Source organism: Mus caroli, unplaced genomic scaffold (genome assembly GCF_978045245.1).
Source record: "Mus caroli unplaced genomic scaffold, Mus_caroli_1 scaffold_20, whole genome shotgun sequence".
Lineage (NCBI taxonomy): Eukaryota > Metazoa > Chordata > Mammalia > Rodentia > Muridae > Mus > Mus caroli.
This window is the reverse complement of record NW_028227275.1, coordinates 58,248,680-58,273,606: the sequence shown is the minus strand read 5'-3', so window position 1 is coordinate 58,273,606 and position 24,927 is coordinate 58,248,680. Positions and strand designations below refer to the sequence as shown.

General features: G+C 46.0%; 1 protein-coding gene across 12 annotated transcripts in view; it reads right to left on the bottom strand.

Moving 5' to 3' along the window:
* Positions 1-1,878: 1,878 nt before the first annotated feature.
* Positions 1,879-24,927, bottom strand: part of Ppp6r3 (protein phosphatase 6 regulatory subunit 3) — a 120,251-nt gene continuing 97,202 nt past the window's right edge. For 4 of the 12 annotated variants that reach the window (XM_029472604.2, XM_029472613.2, XM_029472605.2 and 1 more), the window contains 10 exons: positions 21,280-21,377; positions 19,482-19,536; positions 18,558-18,688; positions 16,991-17,112; positions 13,203-13,356; positions 12,556-12,662; positions 10,399-10,549; positions 6,651-6,668; positions 6,265-6,384; positions 1,879-3,970 (listed from right to left, as the gene is read on the bottom strand). In XM_029472604.2, the coding sequence (XP_029328464.1) occupies positions 3,919-3,970; positions 6,265-6,384; positions 6,651-6,668; positions 10,399-10,549; positions 12,556-12,662; positions 13,203-13,356; positions 16,991-17,112; positions 18,558-18,688; positions 19,482-19,536; positions 21,280-21,377 (1,008 nt within the window). In that variant the 3' untranslated portion in view covers positions 1,879-3,918. The remainder of the gene's footprint in view (positions 3,971-6,264; positions 6,385-6,650; positions 6,669-10,398; positions 10,550-12,555; positions 12,663-13,202; positions 13,357-16,990; positions 17,113-18,557; positions 18,689-19,481; positions 19,537-21,279; positions 21,378-24,927) is intronic. The other 8 variants (XM_029472611.2, XM_029472614.2, XM_029472607.2 and 5 more) reach the window with 5 other exon arrangements.

Genomic DNA, 24,927 nt, shown 5'->3' with positions numbered 1-24,927 from the left:
TCACTAGCGCCTGAATCTCTGTGTAGCCCTAGCTGTCCTGGAACTCACTTTGTAGACCAGGCTGGCCTCACACTCAGAGGTCTCCCTGCTTCTGCCTCCCAAGTGCAGGGAACAAAGGCGTGCGTTACCACACAATTCCTGTTTGCCCTCATGTGCTCCCATGTGTGCCTGAGCTGCTTCTTGCCAGGTAATTCTATGTGCCCATGTGCCTACAGTGCCCGCAGAGATGAGAAGAGGGTGCTGGGTAGTCTCTGGAACTTGAGTTACACATAGATGGTTGTGAGTGGCCTGAAGAGGTTGGAATTGAATCTGGGTCCTCATCAAGAGCAGTCTTGTCCAGTTTTACTTGCCTGTTCAAGTGGTGTACCAAGCCTGGCACACGGGCTGTAGTAGACCCCAACCCAGGACAATTAAACCATCCTACTTTACGAATATGGACCAGCAGGATGAGTAAATGCAGCAAAAGGCCAACAGGAAGCAGGAGCCCAGCTCTGGTAGTGCCTTCCCCATCATCAGGAGCCACCCGCCGGTGCCCAGGAGCCAAAAGACAAGCAGAGAACCATCCTGCCCAATCCAGAAGGAACATGAAGTCATGTGTGTGACGGGCAGAGTACAGGCCTTGCTAGGGCAGCAACAAGAGGGGGCTGCGGGGGAGGGAATGACACACACTCTCAATGCAAATAGAGGGAATGACATACCACAATTTCTACTGCTGCTTTTGAGGTGGTCTCCCAGCCAGCGAGAAGGCTCAGCAGGTGACGGGGCTTGCCCATCAACTTGAATCCAATACCTTAGACCAATGGTTCTCAGTCATGACCCCTTTGGGGTTGAGCAACCCTTTCATGGGGGTTATATATATCAGCTATCCTGCTTATCAGATTACAACTTACAACTGCGATTTGTAACAGTAGCAAAATTAGTTATGGATTAGCAACAAAAATAAGTTTATGGCTGGGGGTCACCACAACATGAAGAACTGTATTAAAAGTTCGCAGCATTAGGAAGAGAGCCAATTCTCCCAGGCTGTCATTTGAGTTCTACAACATGCATGGTGGCACATGAGCAACCTCACACACAGAAATGACAGTTTAGATAAGCCACAGCGGCTCTGAACTGGATTATAGGCAAGCTTCAGTCCAGTCAGGTTTTGTTTTTTCTGAGACAGGGTTTCTCTGTGGAACAGAGCCTTGGCTGTCCTGGACTTGTTTCCTAGACCAGGCTGGCTTCAAACTCACAGAGACCCTCCTGCTCCCAAGTGCCGGATTAAAGGCAAGTGCCACCACACCCAGCCCAGTTTAGTAAAAATACCACCATGTATTTTATATGTGAGTTGACTGGCACACAGTGCCATGCTGTGCATGTGAGGTTTCAAGTTATTTCTCACTTCAGCCAGGTGCACTGGCAGACACCATTAATCCCATAAGACTAAAGGCAGAGCCAGAAGGATCTCTGTGCGTTCGAGGGCCTCAAGTTTCAGGATAGTCAGGACTATATAGTCTCAAAAAAACATACCAAAATTGTCTCTCTTCCTGCACCATGTGTTTAGCAGGGAGTACTCTTTAATGACAGCAATGGGAATCTGTAGAACTGTCATTAATGCTGTTTGCTGGCAATAACAGCAAGTAGGGCAGGGAGGGAGACATATGGCAAGCTGATAAGCAGGAGGACCAGACAGACTATCTCAAGATGGCAAGTGGTGGTGGTTCCCTCTTAGCAACAATGTGCCAAGCAAACTTGTTAGGCACTGGAGGCTGAAGGCGTGTGGGGGTCACAGTAGCTGGCATGCCCAAGAGCCAAGGACAGATGAAAGCTAAAGAGGACTTCTTGGCAGAGGCTCACTATGTGGCTACTAGAACCCCAAAAAGGCTCAGGAGGAACTTTATAGAAACAAAGCATCAGGCTTTATTTTGTTATTACTTGTGATACAGGTACTGTACTGTAGACGTCTGTTAGTCTTGCAATTCATTCGGCCAATACACAGAAATGAAAAGGAGCAGGAACTCAACACAAGCCCTGGCTGGCACCCTCCAACCCAACACACCTTGTCCCCTTTCACCCTCACAGCCTCTCCCTAAGACAGGCAAACCTAAAGTCTTTTCCCAAGCACAATACCCAAGTGTTCCTTTCCCAGTGGACAGCAAGGAGGCAGTGTGGGCTGACTAGGAGCCAAGTCCTGGCTGTGGTCAGCAAGGCTTGTCAACCAGGTGAGACAGGAGAATGCCATCCGCCAGCAATGTGAGGTCCTGGGCCACGCAGGTCAACCATCCCTGAGACGAGCAGAAGGAGCCCTGTCCTCTGGTGGCACCAGGTTCCAGAGAACGCAGTCTCTTCTGAAGGAGCTGTGACTGAAGGGTCCTGAGCGGGCGGGCACAGGCCACCGAGCCCCTCGCCACCAGTCCCAGGGCTTCCTGCTGCCCACTGAGCCTGGTGACCAGGCCTGCCTCGGCCACCTGAGGTGGTCCCTTGCACTGTGTACAGTGAGAAGCGAGTAAGGAGTAAGGCATTGGACACTCGACTCTATCTCCATATGCGATGTCATGTAGGCACACTGCTTGGGATGCTGGTTCTAAAAAACTTGTTGGCCATTTTTTCAGAATATCCTTTTGGTTTTAAATACTGGTCAGGAAAAAACAAATGATGTAAAAATATGTGAGTATTTTCTATTATAGAATGAAAAACTGATCTGCATCTAAAAGTGCAAGAGGCGCGGTGACTGAGCTCTTCGCCCGATGCCGCGGCAGTGCACAGGCCATTGCTTCAGCTGTTGGAGGAGGCTAGGATGTGTTTACGCTGACATAGAAAATTATAAATTACACTGAATTAGTATCCATAATCACTATATACACACAAACCAGTTCTAAAATCCACTGGTTTACAAGTGAAAACCTCACAAGGTACAGTAAAACAAGAAACATGCTTGGATGCCAGGTTGTGATTCTGTTACAGCCAGCCCGCGTGATGGGCACACTCTACCCCGTCACCGCATGAGCATTCCAGACTCACCTCTGTGACACAGGGCAGTGTGGGTGCAGACCACTCTGAAATGGCCATCAGTGATACTTGCTGACAAGGGACATTTTGGTGAATGGGTTAAAAGGCGGATGAACTACCAAAACAAAACAAAAAACAAACACCCCCCAACCCCCCTAAAATTCTAACCACAGCCATGTACACTCCAATATTCTAGTGTTTCACCTGCAGAAAGAAACGCTCTGAGCAAACCAGACCTTAACAGAACATATGGCTTTACAAGAACAGCAATTCATCAACTAAATTGTAGCAATAAATACTTAATCTCCACCAAGACTCAAGCATTTGATCCGCCTGAAACAATACAGAAAACAGTTACCAATTGAAAGTGGGTTATAAAAAACACCAAGTATTTCTTATTCAAAATCACTTTGTAAGTCAGAACAACCAAAATATAACACGCAGAGGGCTTTTCCATCGACAGCTCCGTGCCAACCTGGAAGAAAAATGAATTCAGAATTTTGTACAAGGTGGAAAATGTATGAAAACTGCCTAATACTTTGGTCACACTAATAATTGTCAAATAGTTATGTTTCGAATACAATAGATCTGTGTAGTCACTTTATAAAACTATTCTTACAACCATCTGAACTATGTATCATTACTATTATTACATGGGCGGCAAGATCTGGTGTCACAGGCTACCCAGTATTTAGATCAATACAATATAAACATACGCAAAAAAATTCTTGGTATTTGTCAATGTGCAGTGTTTTTACACGTCTGAGTCTCTCTGTACAGCGTCTTAGAATCTAGAACAGAAAGGCTGCTGGTTCTGATCTCTTGCCGAGTGCAGTAGTGGTGGCTCGGTAGCTCTGGGTGAGCCCTCTAGAGCCCCTGGGTGGTGGTGGCCTGCAGTCCTCAGTCAGCAGCAGTGGACATCACTCATCATACAGGGCCATTAACTGACGGGTCACTTGGCATGCTTGGCTGGTCGGTCCTGCAGAGGAGGAGACAGACACCTGAGGCACTGGAAGCTGAGCAGGACCAAGTTAGCTTTGCCCACCCTCCACATGGGCCCATGGCTGCCAGTGGTGATGGAAGCTCCCACCTCAGCCTCTCAGAACTGCATGTTCAATTCATACAACAGTTTAGTGTTCACACTGCTGGTGCCAGCTGTGTGCTTTGGAAACTGTTGTCCTATATGGGTGCAAACTGACTTTCACCTGGAATGCTAGGAAATGAGAAGGAAGGGTAACTACTGAGGACAAAAGGGCACAGCTAGATGCTGGCCCCCACAGAGCAGAAGCAGCTGAACAGAGAGGGAGGGAGCAGAAATGGCTCTTCTGCCAAATCCACAACCTAAGGCATCTGAAGAAACTTAGCTAGGCTGTGGCCAGAAGGACACAAATCCTTTCTGACTGGACTGCCTTCCCTGCCAGTCCTAACAGGTACCACGAGTGCCCCCAATACTATACTCTAATTACACATGACGGTGCCTCGCTGTATGAGGCAGAGGGCCTGAGGATTCTAGAGCCAGACAGAGCTGGGAGTGGGTGCACCTGCAGTCCACAAGCTGTATATTTTAAACATGTTTCCTAACCTCTCAGCTCTGCTTTCTCCTCAGCAGAAAGGGGACAATAGTGCCCATCCAGAGCTTGTAAGTATGATGTGTGCAAAACACTAACAGAACAACTGTGCAGCCAGATATGGTGGTAATGCAAAGTCCTCAGACTGAAGTAAAGAATGGTCCTGGCAAGGCCCAGCCCCAGAGCAGAGTGAGCCTGGCAAAGGCTGCTGTTTGCACTCTTTCCCACACTCCTGGCTGCTTCCAACAAGAGTGCTGGCAGCACACTGAGCCCCTCCAGCACCAGCTCACCAAGCCTTGACCCCCAACCTTCTGCACACAGCCCTACAGTTTCTTCTGGAGCGTATTCCTTGAGCTACAAGATACCTGCCTACTGTGGCTTCACCAGTGACTCCTGTTCTGGCCAGGAATGGGTGAGGAAGGGCAGGGCCTTTCATGACAGCTTGAACGGAACCTAAATGGGTATCCTTTGGCAAGGAAGTCTTCACTATATAAGCAAAAAAGCAATCCTGGGCCACTTGTATGACTCTAACATATTAAGAACAAACTCTCCAATCTATGCTCCAGGGGCTGATGTAACCATGTGAAGACACCCTGCAAACCCAAGGAAAGAAGGCCTTCCCAAATAGCTAGAAACCTAGCCAGTGCCTTTTCTCCCCAAGCCTTCCTAAAAGCAACCTGCTCACACAGTACTTATAATTGATTTTGTAGGCAAAAAGACTTTTTTAAAAATCATAAATCCATCCTTCATTTTGACTAGAATTTCTGAATACAAACAGGGCAGAAGGCTGCCATGAATAAGGGCTTCTAAACCAGGAATAATAAGTGTGCCCACTGGTTCCTGCCCACTGATTCTGCAGAGCACAGTCCACTGGGGAGGCTAGCCAGGACCAAGTCCAATGCCCATGCAACTGCTTTACAGGTCACGTTATTCCTTCCAGAAGGAAGAAGTGAGCTCTGAGAGGAGCTGAACAAAGTCCCTTGCTGTCCAGGGCATATGCTCATTCATCTTCTGATGTAGGCTCCTGCGACTCCTTGGCGACCTGGCTCTACCTTCCAGGCTGAGTGTATGGGCGTGGGCCCTCTGCAGCCGAGGCCTTGGCTTGGCCTATCTTTTCTGACCATTGGTTCAATCTAAGCAAAAGGTGACTAGAAAGAAAACACCACATCCAAATCACATGGCTTTGGCACTAAGACACGCCTACTCACAGGTACCAGCCCTCTACGGACTGATCCCCTGGGGCACTCCTTCTAGGGCTGAAGTCTTTTGCAGTACATGGCAAAGGGCCTCAGAGAAGTCAAGCCCTCAAGTGTCACAAGTGTGATGAGGAAATGAGGCAGTTCACAGGACCACTGAGGACTCCATTCCTGGAGAGCTTAACACCATTCAAATAATGGCCTCATCAACTTGAGTTTGGCCTGAGCCAAACTCTCCAGAACCTTCCTGCAGAGCAAGCGTTCTCAATCATCCAAGCTGGAGCCCAGGACTCAGGCTGCAAAGATAGGTGCTGTTCTTAGAGCTTGGCTTGGGCATCTGACTACCTGAGACCTGAGAAATGTCCCTGTGCCCTAGCACACTGCTAAAGGCTTGGGCACAGCTGCAAAGACCTTTCAGGCCCCCAAGCCTAACAGCTGACTCCCTTCTACCTTCCAGGTGTGAAGCTGAGGCAGGGTAGAGCCTTCAGAGGGTGAAGCAGGGTGGTTACCTTTGCTCGGGACTACTGCTGGGAGTCAGGGGAGCTGGGCACTTGGCCTCTGCTGGCTCGGGGGTCTCTTCTGCATCTTTGCAAGCAGCATCTTGAGAGGTAGACAGTTTTTCTTCCTCACTACAGGAGAGAGGAAGTTAGGTGCATTACATACTAGGCACAATGTCCAGGGCCAGAGGATGAGGTCACATGCAAATGGCTCTGAAGTCATGACTGCCACGGTGGCAAGCCCTGGGGCTGAGCATGCTCAGGGTGGAAGGATCACAGAAATGCAGACAGTGACTGGGGAACCACGAGAGGAAAGGGCCACACGCAGGTAGGAACTGAGAGGGACAATGTAATGTGGCTGGTGTCTGAGAAAGAGCGGTCCGTGTCACCGTACATACCGGTAGGACTTCAACACTCTTGAGGCCAAGTGTGCAAAACAGAAAAAGAAACGTACAAGAGTTTCAGAACACTCCTAGAAATGAGGAATTGGGGAAACATGTCCACGACTGCACATGGCACCCCGCAGAGTCGGTGGAGGTGTGAAGAGAACCTGTTTGAAGGAACAGGAGCCTTTAGTTCTACCGTGCGCTTAAGGCCAAGCCCACCACTCGCACGTGCTCCTGGCAAGAGATACCCACTGCTAAGCCAGGTGAAAAGCCTTCTGCTGCTCTCCAGCAGCACATGACAAGAACAGGCACTAGGAAGGGACAAGGAGCCAAGAGCAAGAGCAGCAGAGAATGGGAGCCAGAGTTGCCTGTGGGCAGCTCTTGGTGGAGATACAGCAGGCACATTCCTGACTCTTAGAGCTGGAAGCTTAGCTGTGTTCTGCTCTGCCTGAATTCACACTTCACCAGATTCAAATAGATTGCAAAAGGAAGGCATGTCTCCTCAGATCCAAGCCTTGGCCTGGACTTGCACATGAATTTCCTGACTTTGGGGCAGCTTACCAGGCTAATCACAACTTACATGGTCTGACACCCAGGCTTTCTACAGTGCTGGTGGAGAAGCCAGAGCATCAGCATGCTAAACGTGTACTGTCCTACCACGCTACACTCACCCCAAAGGACAACAATGTGACCACTTCAATTATTTGTGCATTAAAGTTTCTGATTTTTATTATTCTTACCTTTGCATGCATGTAAATTTGTGCACTGTGTGTATGTCTGGTGCAGAGGCCAGAAGGTGTCAAATTACCTGGAACTGGAGTTATTGGGTGCTGGGAATCAAACCCTTTGGAAAAGTAGCCAGTGGTCTGAACCTCTGAACTGGTCTCTAGAGCCCCCCTACCCCGCTTTTGTTCTTCCTTCTTTTTTGTCTTCCTCCCTCCCTCCCCCTCTTGCAGGGTTTTCTCTGTATAGCCCTGGCTGTGTGCACATGAGTGCAACTACCCTAGAAACCAGAGGCATCAGCTCACTGGAGCTGGAGCCACAGACAGCAATGTGCTGCCTGACATGGATGCTAGGAACTGAGCCTGGGTCATCTGGAAGAGCAGAAAGTATCCTTAACCACAGAGCTGTCTCCCTTACTTGTTTTGAAAAGAAGTGTTTTTCTGTCCATAGGTCAGAGGTATGTTACACCTTTTCTTCTACGGACTCCCATGAGACTCTGGGTACACTATTTGGCTCTAGTGCCAGGCTCCTCACCTGGAAAGTATGACAAGACTCAGAGCTGTGCCTCACAGGGTTCCTCAGAGGAGAGAGCTGCTTGAAGCACAACACAGGCAAAGTGCTTAGAGAATGAGCACTGGCACTGAAGTGTGTATGCATTCTCTTACGAATGTGCTTTAGACAATATTCAGCAGGACAAGGAACAGTGACTTTCCCTACAGCTGAGATGACAGGCACAAGTCCCTATGCATAGCTGGTATCTCTCTTATGCGGGTGTGACATGTGACTGTGTACTTGGCCCATCTATGTACTGGTGAAGATCAAAAGGTTGATATTGCATTGTCTTCTTCAACTGTTTCTCACATTATTTGGGACCCCCTGAAGCTCACTATTTAAGCTAAGCTGCACAGCCAGGAGGTTTCCAGGATCTGCCTGTCCTTTGGGATTACAGCTGCATACAGCTGTGCTAACTTTTTACATGGATGTTGGGGATCTAAAGTCCTCATACTTACACAGTAAGCACTTTACCTGTGGAATTGTGGACCATCCCCCGCCCCCAATTGTATTTGTATTCTCATAATCCTCCTGCAGTTGCTTTAAAAGGTGCTTAGGGGGACTGGATTTTTCCTTACTTTTTAAAACAGTGCTGAGGATGAACATAGCCATTCTAGACAAAGGCTCAAACACCAAGTGGTCCTACCTTCTTTACCTCCATCATTGTGGCCCACTATTCAAGTGCAGTAACATCACAGCTTCAATGCCCATGTGTTTGTAGATGACTGCACAGGAGGCAGGCAGGTCTTGTGCCTTTTTGTCACCTAGGCAAACTAGAAATCTTGAATTTCCACCTATACTCTAAGAGTATTTGGGACAAAATTCCTTCTAAGAACTTTTACTGAACCTAAAGGTTAATCTGACCAGACAGATGTCTCCGCAGCACTGAGCTGTCTATGTAATGTTTGCTTCGGTAATCTTCAAACTTCTCTTCAGAAATCTTCATTATAATAAAATTCATGTTTGTATGTATGTGTATAACTTTTGTTTAAGTGTTTTGTCGCCCCCCCCCCCCCCCACAGAGTTTCTCTGTGTAGCCCTGGCTGTCCTGGAACACAGAAATCCGCCTGCCTCCGCCTGCTGGGCTTAAAGGCGTGCGGCCCCCACGCCCGGCTTCGTTTAAGTTGGATTTAGTCTTTTTGTTTGGGGGCTAGAGAGGGTTCAGTGGTTAAGAGAACTGACCACTCTTCCAGAGGACTTACGCTCAACTTCCAGCACTCATAAGTGCCTTACAACCATCTGCAGCTCCAGTCTCAGGGGACCTTTTCTGCTTCTGAACACATGTGATGAAGATATAATATGCAGGCAAAACATCCATACACATAAACTAAATTGGGAAAAACAAGTTGGCTGGGTTTTGTTAGCTAATCTTTAAAAAAAAAATACTTTATTTAGTATTCTATGTGTATGTGTGGGGTATACTTGTGTGTCTTAGAGGACAACTTTCAGAATTCTATTCTCTCCTTCCATGGGCTTCAGGAACTAAAATCTAGTCATCAAGCTTGCATGGTAAATTCTTCTACCTGCTGAGCCGTTTGACTTGTATGTATTCAAGTGTGTATCTGTTTGTGTATGTACACTCATGTGAGTGTGCATGCATATGGAGGCCAGAGTTTAACTTTAGGTGTTTAAGGAGCCATTCGCCTTGTTCTTTTAGTTCCTCACACTAGGACTTGGGGTCCAACAAGTACTTTAGGCTGGCTTGGCCATTGAGACATAGGGCTCCTCCTGTTTCTGCCTCCCCAAGTTCATGCCATCATACCCAGCTTATATGTGAGGACTCAGGATCACACTCAGGTCCTCATTCTTGCAAGCCCTTCTTCACCAACCAAGCTACCTCTCCAGCCCCTAGTTTGTAAGTTTTAAATAGAAGAGTGTTGGTCACATTTGCCATATACATCATTATACTATAATCTGTTTCTCTAGTTCATGGTTTTGTCTTATGGTACCCTCATTAGGCAGTGAAAGATGACTTCTCTGATCAGGCCAAAATCTTGATGGAAGTGTTTCTGTTACCCTCTACAGTTTCCAGATTTAAATTTTCATTCTGATTGTTTTTCTATCCCATGAGTTGTAGAGCTGAGCCTGCTATTTTCAAATCAAGTCGGGTGTTAGCAGTATCCCACTGCTGCTGAATTACAATGATTGCATTACAGTTGTAGAATTCAATCTGTCTGTATGCCACTGCACCTTAGGTAGACAAGTAGTATCTGCAGCCTCTGTTCATGTCAGGTTCTATCATGAGCAAAGCTGTGTCAAATACCTGAACACTGACAATCTGCTAGACTCTGAAGACAACACACATAAGGAAAAATGCACTTTAGGGGTCCAAACTCTCCATCTCTCGGTTAACATTAATGGAGATATTAGAAAGATAACAAGTTAGCCTATGAGTACTCAGTTGAATCTAAACATGTTCATGTCCGGTTTCTTCCCCATTTCCTCCCGACAAGCTGTCACTGTAGGAGTCCCAGGCTCTGGTTACCTTTTGAAGACTGCAGTCTCTGTCTTGGCGTCTACAGTGAGGCTGAGTGTTTCCTTCATGCCGCCATTCATCACGGTCTCAGTTACCTTGTCTGTACTCTCAGCATCCTCTTCCCCATCTGAGCTGGCTTCCATGGCCATACTGCCTGGTGCTGAAAGTGCACACAGTGGATGACGGTCACATTTACCACACTTACCCTGGAGCTCAGTCTCTTTTCTACTCAGACTCCCATGCCGTAGTCCTGCCTACACTTCAAGATGTTAAGAGTAGCAGCTCTGCCTGGCTACATTATTAATGGGCACCTGGCTCTTATAAATGCCCACCAGGGTGGCTCCCTCATAGGTTTTCCTCAATGGAGGGCTGCAAGTTCCAAAGACCCTTCCTAGCGCTGTGTCCATATGGTCCCAGCTTCCTCCCACTGCTCCTACACCCACTCTACAACACAGGAGAATGAGCCCCGGGATCTTTCCTTTAATCTACAATAAAAGCCACATGGTATGCTCAACGGTTATGAGCTTGGACTTGTCAGATTTCTAGATCTGAACCCAGTATCCACATCCCAACTTCCAAATCTGTATAAGCCCAGGGAAAGGAGAGCACTCTGTGCCTCTAGCTGCTCAGCCATCACACCAGCTACAATGAAGTCTCAACTGAATAACTCTATCAGATGATTGGAGAGGGGGACTCAACAGATGTTAACTGATGGATCTAGCCAATTGTGGGGCAGGCCCTCTACTGTGCACAAGAGAGGAAAGTTGGCTGAGTAGACAGCAGCCGCAAGGTGGTGCTTTTGCTCTCTCTGCTCTTGACTGTGGAGGCAATGTGGCCAGCTGGCTGAGTTCCTGCTTTGCTCCCTAAGATGATGAACTGAATAACCTGCAGCTGTAGGTCAAGTGAAGCTTTTTTTTCTTTTTTTTTTTTTTTTGGTTTTCCAAGACAGGGTTTCTCTGTGTAGCCCTGGCTGTCCTGGAACTCACTTTGTAGACCAGGCTGTCCTGGAACTCAGGAATCCGCCTGCCTCTGCCTCCCAAGTGCTGGGATTAAAGGCGTGCGCCACCACGCCCAGCTAAGTGAAACTTTTTCTTTCCTATGTTGCTTCTTGTCTTATCACAGCAACAAAATCAAACTAGAATACAAGGCAACAAAGTTCCGACACAACTTTTGTGGGCTCAAATGTTTGGAGTGATGATGTCCCCATCACTTTTCTGGTTATGTCTTGAGGCCTCTGCTCACTTCCTCTTTCTTTTCCCAGAAACTTGCTGCTTTGCTCTTTCCTGAGGCTCTTGCCTCCACACACATCCCATCCCTACCATACTCTGTGCATATCGCACTCTCCCAAAAGGCTCCTCGGCAGTCTACAAATGGTTCAAGGTCAGTCCAAGGAGCACAAGGTAAATATTCTGAGCAGTGACACAGTCCCCTAGGACTGAGACACCTGTGACCACTTCAAATAGGGAGGAAAACCCAGGCCACAACCTAGACCAGGTTCCCACCCCCACGTGCCTCAGTACAACTCCAGAGAATATTCTAGCACAGGATGGAGCATGACATTTAGTTTGGTCTTTTCTACCCTGGGCCCTATGTTTCCTTTTCTCTCTGGGTTTAGATACTGTGATGGCTTGTGTATACTTGGCCCAGGGAGTGGCACTAGTAGAAGGTGTGGCCCTGTTGGAGTAGGTGTGTTACTGTGCACGTGGGCTTTGAGACCCTCATTCTAGCTGCCTGGAAGTAAGTCTTCTGCTAGCAAGCAGTCTTCAGGTAAAGATGTAGAACTCTCAGCTCCTCCTGCACCATGCCTATCTGGAAGCTGCCATGTTCCTGCCTTGATGATAATGGGCTGAACCTCTGAACCTGTAAGTCAGCTCCAATTAAATGTTGTCCTTGGAAGAGTTGTCTTGGTCATGGTGTCTGTTCACAGCAATAAAATCCTAACTAAAATATCTACCTATCCTCAGCACTGACAGGACTCACACTTGGTACCCAACTCCTTCTGGAACCCCTGTTTTGTGGTTGTCAAGATAGTTTCTTCTCCCTTCTCCTGTGATGACCAACGGACATCAGAGCCACTTTCTTATTTTCCTGCCTCCTTTTGGTCTGAGCCTAAGCCTGGTCTAGCCTTTCCTACCTGCTGTGAACACATTGGCATACGGCACTCACCCTCTGGCTGAGTGGCCAAGGCAGCTGCACCAGGTGTCAAGGGGTCCACGGATTCAGTGCTGGTTTCCATTTCCACAGGCGAATTACTCCTTAAAGACTCCTTTGTGCTTTCAGAAAAGAGAAAAATCAGATGTCAGCAGTGTGAACATACCTCGTTTATACAAAGTGAAACATGAAATCCTCACTTAGTATTCAAATGTTGACAAAGCTATTCAGGAAAATTCTGAAATAAGGTCTCTGTGACTGAGTAAAACAAACATTAGGACTGGCAACGACAGTGATCTGTTGGCACTCTATAGCACTAGATGGTGGCAAGTGAAATACAAGCTCACATCCAAAGCAAAGTCAGACTCAGCCTTATATCTGTGCCATCCCACAAGGGCTGGTCAGGCACCCACTCTTACTCCCCTCAATCCACCTGTGGAGCATCTGAAGCACCACAGCTCTACAGGTACCATCTTCCCTTCTCTCCTGCTTAAGCCCCCTGGAGCCATCTTCCCAGGGCAGCTTCTGTTTTGCTGTGGTGCTCAGCTGGGTCAGTGTGGCCCAACCCTCTGCTCAGCCTTAGTCGTTCCTCAGAGGTGAGCCAAGGCACATGTACTTCCTGCCTCCCTCTGCAGACATTAAGAAAACACACAACTGCTCACCTCAGGGAGGATGTGAATTCTGAAAAGGAAGCCCAGCCTGTGTCTTTAGTTGGCATTGGCTCCTCTGTGCTCCAGACATCGGATCCCACGGAGTCTAAGGGAGCGCCATGGGTGGTGTCCATTGGGACGTCAAAGTTGGCTGACCAGGTGGGCGCTGAAATGAGGGAGCATTATCATTTGGAGCCTTTAGCCCTTGAGTTTAACAAGTGACTCTTTCTGAGGCTGAGTGTGGTAGGGTGTGCCTGTCGTTCCAGACACTTGAGAAACTTGGGGCTGGGAGATCTGAGCCGAGGCAGACCTCATGTACCCTCAAATAAAAGGAAATTATTTCTCAAAATCAGATTAGTAGATAAGGAATAAATAAATAAATAAATAAAATAAAATAAAAGGAAATTATTTCTCAAAATCAGATTAGTAGATAAGGAAGTAGTTGCCATGGGAGAAAATTTAACATGGTGGCACTAGGGGTGGGGCTGGCACAATCACTGGAGTGGAAGGAGCACTTGTGGCTTTTCATCTAGAAACTCAATTCCTAGGAATATTTCCCAATAGAAATATTATTCAAAGTACATACAAAAATTCCAACCAACAGTTATTTTTCCTGCTTACCATATGCAAAGTTCTTGGACCAGTCTGTTGTGTGAGACTTTACTGCACAGTTCAGACTGCAGAGAAGGAACTCTGTCCTCTAGGGATGTGTGACAGTACTTTCCAGAGTTAACGAGCCAGGCCTAACAGCAGAAATTGCTCAAAACTCTGTAGAACCTAGGAGGACTTCAGGGACAGAGGCAGAGTGTGTGCTCATGTGCATGCACATGCATGTGGCACGTGTTAGGGTGCAGCCCCTCAGAGCTGCTGACCTGTGGTGCTGAAGTAAACACAAATATCACCCAGACATTCCCCTCGACATACAGCAGAGACATTTAAACATGTCATTACCAGCTCACTTCCTTCAGAATCCATCTGTCCACCCCTCCCCCACCCCACCCTTTAACACTCCTTTTTCTTTTCCTAGTTTCTCTTTGGCTTTCTGACATAAGGTCTACAGCTTAGGCTGGCCTCAAATTTGCTGGGCAGGCGAGAGTGACCCTAAACTCCTGATTCCCTTGCACCTCCCAAGTGGTGAGAGTATAGGCATGTGTCACAATGCCCAGAAATTCTGGAAATTCTTTAGCTTTAAAAGAAAAAAATCCTGTGGGGTTGCCCTCCTCAACTTCTTCCAGGCTTTCCCTAATTCAACCTAATTCAAGCAGGGGTCCCTGCTTTCAGTTCATTGGTTGGGTGTAAGTATCTGCTTCTGTGTCAGTCAGCTCATTGTTGGGCCTCTTGGAGGACAGCCATGCTAGGCTCCTGTCTGTAAGCACATCATATTAGTAATAGTGCCAGACCTTGGAGCCTCCACTGAGATGGATCCTAAGTTAGGCAGGTCACTGGACCTCCTTTCCCTCAGTCTCCTCTCCATTTTTGTCCCTGAAGTTCTTTTAGACAGAACAATTCTGGGTCAGTGTTTTTGACTATAGGATGGCAACCCCATCCCTCCACTTGATGTCCTCTCTACTGGAGGTGAACTCTACTAGTTTCTTCTCCCCACTGTTGGACATTTCATGCAAAGTCCCTCCCTTTGAGGCCTATTGAGTCTCTCACCTACCAGGTTCCTAGTACGTTCTAGAGGGTCCCCCACCTTCCTGGTTGCATATTTACATTCATTCTGCTGGCCCTCGGGGCTTCACTTCTGTCCCCCCTCCCCCATATCTGATCATGTTCGCCTTCTCCCCTCCCCTTCCCATCTCCTACCCAGATCCCTCCCTTGGGGGGGGGGGTGAGGTGGGGGCATCTTTTTGGAGACTGGGGAGGAGGAAAGGGATGAAGAACTGTTGAAAGGTAGAATGAGATAGGGATAACTACTGGACTGTAAAAAAAAAAGATTAAAGATGATGATGATGATGATAAAGTAGTAGTGGTGGTGGTGGTGGTGGTGGTGGTGGTGGTAGTAGTAGTAATCCTGTACCAACTGTATCAGGGAATGAACTTAAGGACATTGTCAAGTGGAATACCAGTCCCAAATGACACAAATGACTTTGAATGTCTGGGACACCTAGACTAGCCAGAGCCAAACATCAGCAGCACTGAGATCAAGGGCAATAAGGGTTGCTTGGTGGGGACAGATAGGAATGCTCTAGTGGATCTATTGCACAACAGAGTGAATGTGTGAAATGCCAGGAGCAGAGCCCATGAGAAAGCATCCTTGCTGATGCCAGAGCTCCCTCCTCCTCCTGACTCCCTATGACCAGGTTCAGTTCTTTCACTGTTGCTTTGAGTTCTGTCTGCAAAGTGCTCAGCAGTTCCCTACAACCTTCAAAACTCAATTCTTGGGGGCTGGAGAATGGCTCAGTGGCTGAGAGCACAAACTACTGGAAGACATAAGTTCAGTCCCTAGCACCCACACAGGTTGCTGGTTCATAACCACCTGCAATTCCAGCCAAGCTACAGGATCTTCAAGAGAGGCTGTACCTCTGGACTCTGACTTACGTGTACAGACCCACAAATAATATACATATAAACATAACTAAAAACAAAATGTTAAAAAGTCAATTCTTGATCTGGCCTCACCTGACCCTACCCTGTTCCAGAGTCACACTCACCAGCCCGTAGGACCCTGCCTGCCTTCTTGCTGGCTGTTTCCTTTTCGAATGGCCTTGTCAGTGGCACTGGGGCAGCACACCCTCAGGAAATCTGCCAGATGCAGCTCTCTCCGCACCTGCTCAGGAGTGCTTACTACTACCAGGAGGAACTAAGGCAGAGGGTAGAGACTTTGGCAATTCACCATTATAGGCCTACCGTCTGGCACATAAACATGTGGACCTGAACCCAAGGGCAGGGAAGTCCAGGCCCTGTGCCTGAAGACACAGACCTTTCCGACTGGAGAATGAGGAGGACTGGAACCGTATGGAAATCTGTAGGATGACTGCTAAAGCCATGTCTGGCTGTGAGGCTTCACAAGAACCAAAGATATACAGGCCGCCACAGCAACAGGGTCAGGCTTGGGAAAGTCTTCAATCACACCATGCAGCTTTCATATGAGCAACCCTCTCCCCCTAAGTTTTTTTGTTTTGTTTTTTAAAGTTAGTAACATTTTAAAAGGCAGCAAATTCAAGTCTTCTAGTTAATAAGCAAGAGGGCACAAATGTGGACCAGCTCAACAAGCCTAAAGTTTGGAGTTTCACAAATAAATTGTAAAGAAATGTTTAAAATTGCCTGAGCCTAATTTGATTCTCCTAGTGAATTCCAATCAGGACTCTATAATACATAATTATTTCCTCATTTCTGTGGCCTGTGTTCTCTCCTTTTTAATTATGTACATGCATGTGTCTTTGTATGCAGGTGCCGAGGGTGTCAGATCCCACAGAGCTGGAGACAGTTGTGAATGACCTGCCTGAACTCAGGACTTTGGGAATGGCAGTGTTATCATTACTGCCCCATTCTGTAGCTTTTCCACTGTTACAGCGTCAGCTCCTGGAACTAGATGCAAGTGTGGGGACCCCATGCTCCCAGCTAGACTTGTAAAAACAATGATCATGCCAATCATCCAAGCATATTCAATTTGTCCCTCCATACATGATATTCTGGAAATGCAAACCTACAAGGAAGTCACATGGTGTGGCAACAGTGCTTTTAGGTCAACTGTGCCTCAGAGGCCATCTCAGATGCCACAGGCTACTCTATTTTCAAGTTTCAGGAACAGGCAATTTCAAGCACTAGAACTAACTCATAAGGACAGCGTGACTCACGCTCATTGAGATCCACCTCCATTTTGTCCTCTGTGTTGGCACTGCTGGACTCGAGCAGGTCCTGCCTGGCCCCGTCCTCTTCTTCAGAGTCGGTACTTTCTTCACTGTCCGTGCTGCCGGAGCTGCAAAACAACACTGCGACATTTACGGCTGCTCCACCAGAGACCAGCCGTGTCCAGAAAACTCTAAAGGTCACCTAAAGGGTAGAAGCAAGCATACTGCTCTTCAACTGGACCATGTTCACCTATGACTGCTTCTTAGAGGAAGGTTTGATGTGTGCCAAAGACACTAAGAATCTTTCTAGACCTTTCTTTTGTCCTTTTTTTTTTTCAAGACAGGACTTCTCTATGTAGTCTTGGCTGTCTTTGAACCCAAGAGATCTGTCTGCCTGGGATTAAAGGTATGCTCAACTACTGCCTGGCCCAAATCTTTCCTTCTCATCATCCTGTATACACCAGAGCTTAGGGTGTTGACTTCCACTGTCTATGTACAAACTCCTGATATGGCTTCTGGTTTGAAAAAAGTTTTTCTGAACTAGGAGGATGTTGCTGACGAGACACTACTTGCAGGACAGAGATGGTTCTGTGAGTAAATGTGCTTCCTGTCAAGCCTGACAAGCTAAATTTGATCCCCAGGATCAGTATCCAAAAACAAACAAACAAACAAACAAATTGATCACTCCAAGATGCCTCTGACTTGCACACATGTGCCATAGCATACATGTGCAAGCACAAACATGTTCACCCTAAATAAATAAATAAATAAATAAATTTTCATTAAGTTACTTGCAAAGGAAAACCAAGTTAAAAGAAAAGAAGAAAAAAAGATTGAATTTTAAGTTAGCATGAAAAAGGCCTGAATATGGGATCAACTTCCATGGCTCTTGTGTAAAGAGTCATGCTGCTAAAAAGACAGAGCAGACCAGAACATCCTCCCTTTTATTTATTTTTTTTTTGCTTGTTTATTTAATGTATGTGGGTGTTTTGCTCGCACCATTTCTGTGCCTGGTACCAATAAAGGCCAGAAGAGGGCACTGAATCCCTCAGAACTGAAGCTGCCATGGCTACGAGCTGTCACGTGGTACTGGGAATCTAACTCAGGTCTTCAGAATAAGCAGCAAGTGTTCGTAAGCACTGGCTCATCTCTCCAGTCCTCCATCCATCCTTTTTTTTTTTTTTCCCTTTTGGCTTTTTTGAGATGGGGGTTTCTCTGTGTAGTCCTGGCTGTCCTGGAACTCACTCTGTAGACCAGGCTGTCCTCTAACTCCGAAATCTGCCTGCCTCTGCCTCCATTTATTTTTTTAAATACCTAATTATTTTGTCCTATGTTCATTGGTGTTTTGCCTGTATGTCTGTCTGTGTGAGGATGTAAGATTCCCCTGAAACTAGAATTATAGACAGTTTGAGAGCTGCTATGTGGGTCTGAGAATTGAACCCAGGTCCTCAGGAAATGCAGTCAGTGTTCCTAACTGCTGAGCCACCTCTCCATCCATTCTTAAGAGCATTCCTCCTGTTAGAATAAAGCACTGGCCTCGGGCTCAGCCTACATTGGTGGTGCCATGGCTCACCTGGACCTCCTCTGGGATTCTGGGGTAAATGCAATGTGCTTCTCCTCCCAGATGTCCTCTTCATCAGAGCCGCCATCATCAAACTGCTGTATCCGTTCTTTACAACATGCTTCAAACAGGGCAATATTTCCCTACAGAAAAAAAGTAAAGAAAAGAGAAAAACACAACTGAAGTCAGAACTATCTTCTCTCCCATATTACCAATGAAAATTGTGATTTTACATTTGCTTTTCAAAAAATGGTACCTATCACATATGCCCAAATAAAGCATAAACATAAAATAAAATGTTGGCTTCTGTGTAAGTAACAAAAAATTCCTGGGAAAGATTGAATTTTAAGTTAGCATGAAAAAGGCCTGAATATGAGCTCACTTGTTCCTCACAGGACTGCCCATTTCATTCTGAGCTTCCTCTTTGATCAAAGATAAGTCTTCAATATGACCAACAAGGAAATGACATGGGTCCTTCCTGTTACCAGCCCAGAAAGTCATAAAGAACTGCTATAACCTGAGGAGTTATTCTACCTCACCAACAGCAAGTAAAAGCAGATTCTCATGATATTCAACCTAAAATCAGGACAGCCCCATTAAAATGCCACAATGTCTTGTTTATAAGAGAAGTCTGGCAGAGAGCTTGATATTGATCCAACTTATGTTCTTTTCATGCAACAGAGATGAGAAACCAAGGCCAAATGTCTGTGGTACAATCATAGTGGCAGGGTCCTATTAGCCAAGGTTGCAAACTCCTACTTGCAGGTCCAGGCAGACATCATGAGCAAGTGATACTCATTAGGATAACTGGGATGTGGGATCCCATAGGGCAAAAGAGCCTACAGCTCGGGACAACCACTTGCAGCCTCCAGCAAAACTCAAGACAATTCTCCACTTCTCCAGTGGCACATCACAACAGAAAGCGTTTATACTTACACTTTCATTTGTATTGAGAGTAAAGTTGATATCTGACACCCGATCAAAGGAAACACTATGAAGAAAACATAAGAATTGTTGTCATCCATAGGTGGCTATAAACAGTGCTCTGAAATCCTCACAATTTCAAGTATTTATATTATCAATGCACTCTGCATGAGTAATGCACAAACCCTCCTTGCTGTATTCAATGGTGCCCTCCCTGGTACTAAAGAGTGGATGCAGGGAAGAGTTGAGATGGGAGCAGCTGAGATGATGCTTTGAGGCCGTGACACCTTTCAACAGCGCATTTCTAACTTCTGTGCTAATTATGGTTGCAAGGATCACAACAACAAAACCAAGAAAAAAGCTTCCAAACAATCAAGTCCAAACATGAAAAAGCACAAAAGCATTGTTAGGTACTGGGACCAATTCGTACATGAAACACACAGGCAATCCTGCCATCCTGCCTCCTTGAAAGCATGACAGGGATGGGTAAAAGCAGCCATGATGAGCTACATGATTATAAACTGTGGGACAATGTCATTAATCGTCAAAGCTCCGTTCTAACCAGTTATCAGGCTAAGCATTTGTTCTAAAAGAGAATGTCAATTCTGAACTAGTAAAACTAGAGTCCAGATGGGGAAAATCCAAGATGTCAAGAGGAGATGGGGTAGGGATAGGGTGTGTGTGTATTCTGATCCTACGTAGATTGTTCACATAGCAAACAGATCAATGCCTTGTATCGTGTTTTTCTATCTGGATAGAAATAAGCCAATGAGGGGAGTCGCTGGGTGTCTTAGTGCATGCTGTTTACAGTAGAGCCCCTGCTCCAGAGTGCCTGCAGAGCATGTTCATGCAGTGCACTGTGAAAAGATTTTAGCTTCCCAGAGTCCAAACTCAATGTGTAATAAAACACCCTACACTAGCTCAAGTCCCATACCTGCTGCAAACTACTGCTATGGTGCCTCAGTGGACTCAGTGAGAGTCACTACCTGACATATAATCACAGTGGCTTAAAATTTCCCTTCACCTCTGTTCTCAATAACCAACGATCTTCATATTGGGTGGTGTGTTCTCATTCCCAGGCAGGATGCAAGATGCTGGTCCTCCATTCTGCCAGTCATCTGCACATCTCCTTTCTCTGCTCTGCCAGTTTCTAATTCCCTCTCTGTCTTTGACCCCGACTACGGAGCAATGGTTAAAGTGCTTGGCTTTTGTAAAATAACCCAAACCTCCTTCCTTATAGGGACTTCCCCAGAGCAGAGAGCACATACAAGCAAGGCTGGTTGGTCCTGCTGCCCTGATCATCTGCAAGAATGCAGTACTAAACAATGTGCTGGACAGTCGGTGACACCTTGATCAGGAAGCAAACATGGGAAGGAATTACAGAATCACTTGTAGTAATGGTATACCGAGAAGAGCAGAATAGTAGCTGGGGTCTTTGTAAAAAAGGTAAGCTGGAAGCAATGGCAGGCATCTATCCTACCATATTCTAACTTAGCAAGCTAAGACAGGAGGATGCTTGAGCTCACAGATCCAGCATCAGTAGGGGATAACACAGTGAGACTAATCTCAAAAACAAAGATCACTTAATAAACACAAGTCCCTAGGAAAGGTTCCAGTGCCCTGTCCAATCCCCAGGGTCCCTTGGCTCTGCTCTTAGTTTTGTATCAATCACCAAGAAAATGGCAGTGGGACCTACAATTCAGAGAAGCTACAAAATACATGCAGACAGGAGAACCACAAATATAATTACAAAGTGTGTGTGTGGGTGGGGGGGGGGGCGGACATTAAGGAAATATTAAAATATACTCACTTGCCAATGTCGTCTTGGTCTGCAAACTTCTCATCGTTGAAGCCAAACTGGTCAATAAAATTGGACGTCATTTGTTGCATCTGATAATCAGAAAAGGCCTGGCAACCCCAGGACCAGTGACAGTGACATCATGATTCTAATGACATTCTATACACTATTTGCCCATTTGTGTTCCAGAAAACCACTTTAACTCACACAGCCATGGAACTTAAAAGGTTGGTGTGTTTTTCTTTAAAAAAAGAAAAATCAAATAATTTCAGACATGTTTTACCCCAAAGGGGGAAATTTTTGAAATATGATACACAAACTGCTCCACTATATATCATTAAGAAATAGTCAAGAGATCATAATGTAAAAAGTGCCGACTACTATAGTCTTTGGACAGAGAACTGGGTTAGCCTTAGTGTGAAGAGGTAAGAGACATGTAAGTCTGAAATTATCAGAAGTCTCATCATCTCCAGACACAACCAACAGTATCCCAAAATATAATATGTGCTAACCACCCCCAACTTCCCACCCTCCCCCTAGCCCCCACCATTTCCCCATGCCCATCCACCATAGCAAAAGTAGCATCAGAGAAAGCAAGACTGATGGACATAATCATGATCCTGCAAATGAAGTGCTGGCCTAAGTCTTGGAGGCTAAGAACCGTCTGAGAGACTTCTGCACAACCTACCTGAGAGAGAGAGAGAGAGAGCAGGAAGCTTTAACCTCCTCAGAAACCACTCAGAAAAGCCTGGGACACTGGAAGGTCTACAGAGAGGCCAATTCTATTTCCATCAGTCTTGGGTGAGTCTTCCCAGTTGGAAAATAGGGGAATGTTATATGGGACCCACTGAACTGCTGCCAGTCTACTTACGGCATCAGGAAACATGCCCTCGCTATAAAGACATCAAGTGTCACCTCACGTCCTCACTCTCACCCAGACAATGAATATAGAGCACAGGACCACCCTTTGAGTATTACATGTGGCCAAGGACAACAGTGGGACCCTAGGAACAGCACTTACTAATGGGGGCTTTTGAGGCCACTGTCTGCAAAGGAGGAGGATGTAATGGAGTCAGGAGACTTCTTGGGTCCCCACTTCAGCAAAGCCTACAGCCCCAACCCTGCACTGCAGAAATACCTCTGTCATGCACCTTCACCACACTAACTCTCATAGCAGGGAATTATGGCATGGATAATCCAAACTGTATGAATTTAAAAATAAACTTCATGTTTGGCTTTGGAAATTACATTTGCTTAGGTGTGAAAGCAAAACAAAACAAAACAAAAACAGGGAAAAGCCAACCAACCCTGACTACAGTGGCTTTGTACAGAACTCACATCACTTCCTATTAGGCTCAATCACAGAGATGGCCTGACATGAGTTCATGGATGTGTGAGGACAGTGAGTGTGGGTAGGGTCTGGAGCACAACTGAAGCAGGCATGGGAGGTTGGTTAGACAAAAGCTGTAGGTGACAGAGCACTCTGGGTGAATAGATGGGAACCAGGCAGGCAGCCTTCACAGCCACATCATCAAAAAACTGAAATCAGCTCCTCTGACCTAGAACCTTATAGCTTACTATCAGGGTGTGTAAAAGACCCATGGGGCCATTCTGCTGAGCAATCAACACAAGACAGACTGTAGATTTATCTAGACTAGACATCTCACAGAGCAAGGTGAAACTCCCTCCCAGAGCTCTGTTTTATAGACACAGGCTTTCCTCAAACTTTTCATTCTGTTTATAATACAATTCTTTGGAAAGAAAGAAACATTGTCTGAAGTTCACAACCAGCAAATATAATGCAAATGTATACATACATACATACATACATACATACACAGACAGATATATTCATGCGTATACACATGTACTTTTATTTATCAACCCTATGCATCTAGACAGACCTACAGCAACTGACAGAAGCCCTCATCAGTTCTCAGTCTAGCATAGTGCCAGGGAAGATAAAAGTAGCAATGAATTTCCTGCTTGTATATGCTTTCTATTAACGTATGGAAGCCAGTATGCCCAAAATGAAGAGCTGTCATACTCTATAAGCAAAGTGCTGCCAAAATCATATGTCTCAACCTAGAAAGCACATGGCTGTAGTAATATTAAGGAGCACTGTTCAGTACTGCCATCTTGGCTTGGGTGAGCAGCAAGCTCTAACATCGCCATCCTCTTAGCACAGAAACGGTTCTAAATTCAATCTGACCCATTGGCATGTCCCAAGCCTGCATGTGATGGGAGGTGCTAGAGGTGTCATCTTACTCTGACACCCATCCACTCAGTGAAGGGAACAGCTTATTCCTTCCACAGTCTAGGAGATGCTAGGAAAGCAGAAAGTACTAGAGCAGAACATAATGGCCAGAGGCACATCTGTCACAAGGCACTGGCTCACTGCTCAGGCCACATCCCCGACAGGGTTACCATGTTAATAACTGTCCTCACTCTGCACACTTGGGCTCTGAGTAGGAAGCCTAACTTCAAACAGGAATGAGAGCTTTAACAAGGTGCTATCTACAAACTGACACTGGGCTAACAGTGGAGACCAGGACGAAACTGTTAGGGTAACCTAGAACCTCTTTCTCCAGGAAAATGTTTTGGATCAGATTCATTTTAAAACATAATTAGTTCACAGTGTAACTATGTAAAAAAGAGCTACTGTAAGCCTGTCAGTCAGAAAAGAGTGACTAGTAATTACTCCATACATGTGGAGGTCACATGTGGTGGATGAAGCCCCTAAGCCTGGGCTGTCTCAGGATGACAGCTTTGTAGACTGGATTGAATATGAGAGAAAACACCCCAGACATGGCTCTAGAACCAGGTATCTAGAACCAGGAATAAGCAGGCAATGCACTTTCTAGATGCCTAAAAATAACTTCTAGATTACATAAGTAGCTGAAAGTTTAGGCATCTACAAAGTCTTCAGTTTGATTTACAGGGGTGGGAAGAAGGCATGTGTGACAGCTTACCAACATGGTCAGGAAGATGCTAAAAGCATCCTTCCTACCTACCTACCTACCTATCCATCTATCTATCCATCCATCCATCCATTCATCCATCTATCTAAATTACATTCATTTTGTGTGTGTAAGTCAGTTTAATTCTCTCTTTCTACTATGTGTGGGTTCTAGGCTCAAAGTCAAACCCGTGGGTTCAGCAGCATCTCAATGGCCAAGCCACTTCATTGGTCCAGGCATCTTTTTTCTTAGTACTATTTTAATACTATATTTTAACTGGTACAAACCACCTTGACAGTTCACATTTGATTCACTAAGCTTTGTTCTAGGGCTACAGCAATGCACTTGGGCTCATGCCTGGTCAAGCTGAATGAATATTCTACGGTGTAAAAGTGACAGTGCAGAACATTGCCAACAACACAGGGCTGCTTGCAGCAGTTTGCTGTGTTGGATTGCCTAGGCAGCTGGTGCTTCTTGAAAGCAAGATGTGTTCTGTTTAAGGCACTGATTTTCCACAGTGCTCCCTAACTCTAAATTTAGGAGAATGGCTGCCAAAAGGAGCCAGTGTCAAAAAGAAAAACAAAACAAAACAAAAACCAAAAAACAACAAAAAACAAACAAACCCAGAAGGAAACCAGGAAGTACTATAAACTTTCACTTCCAATCCATCTGGGAAAGGCTAAAGGCCTCAGCATCAAGA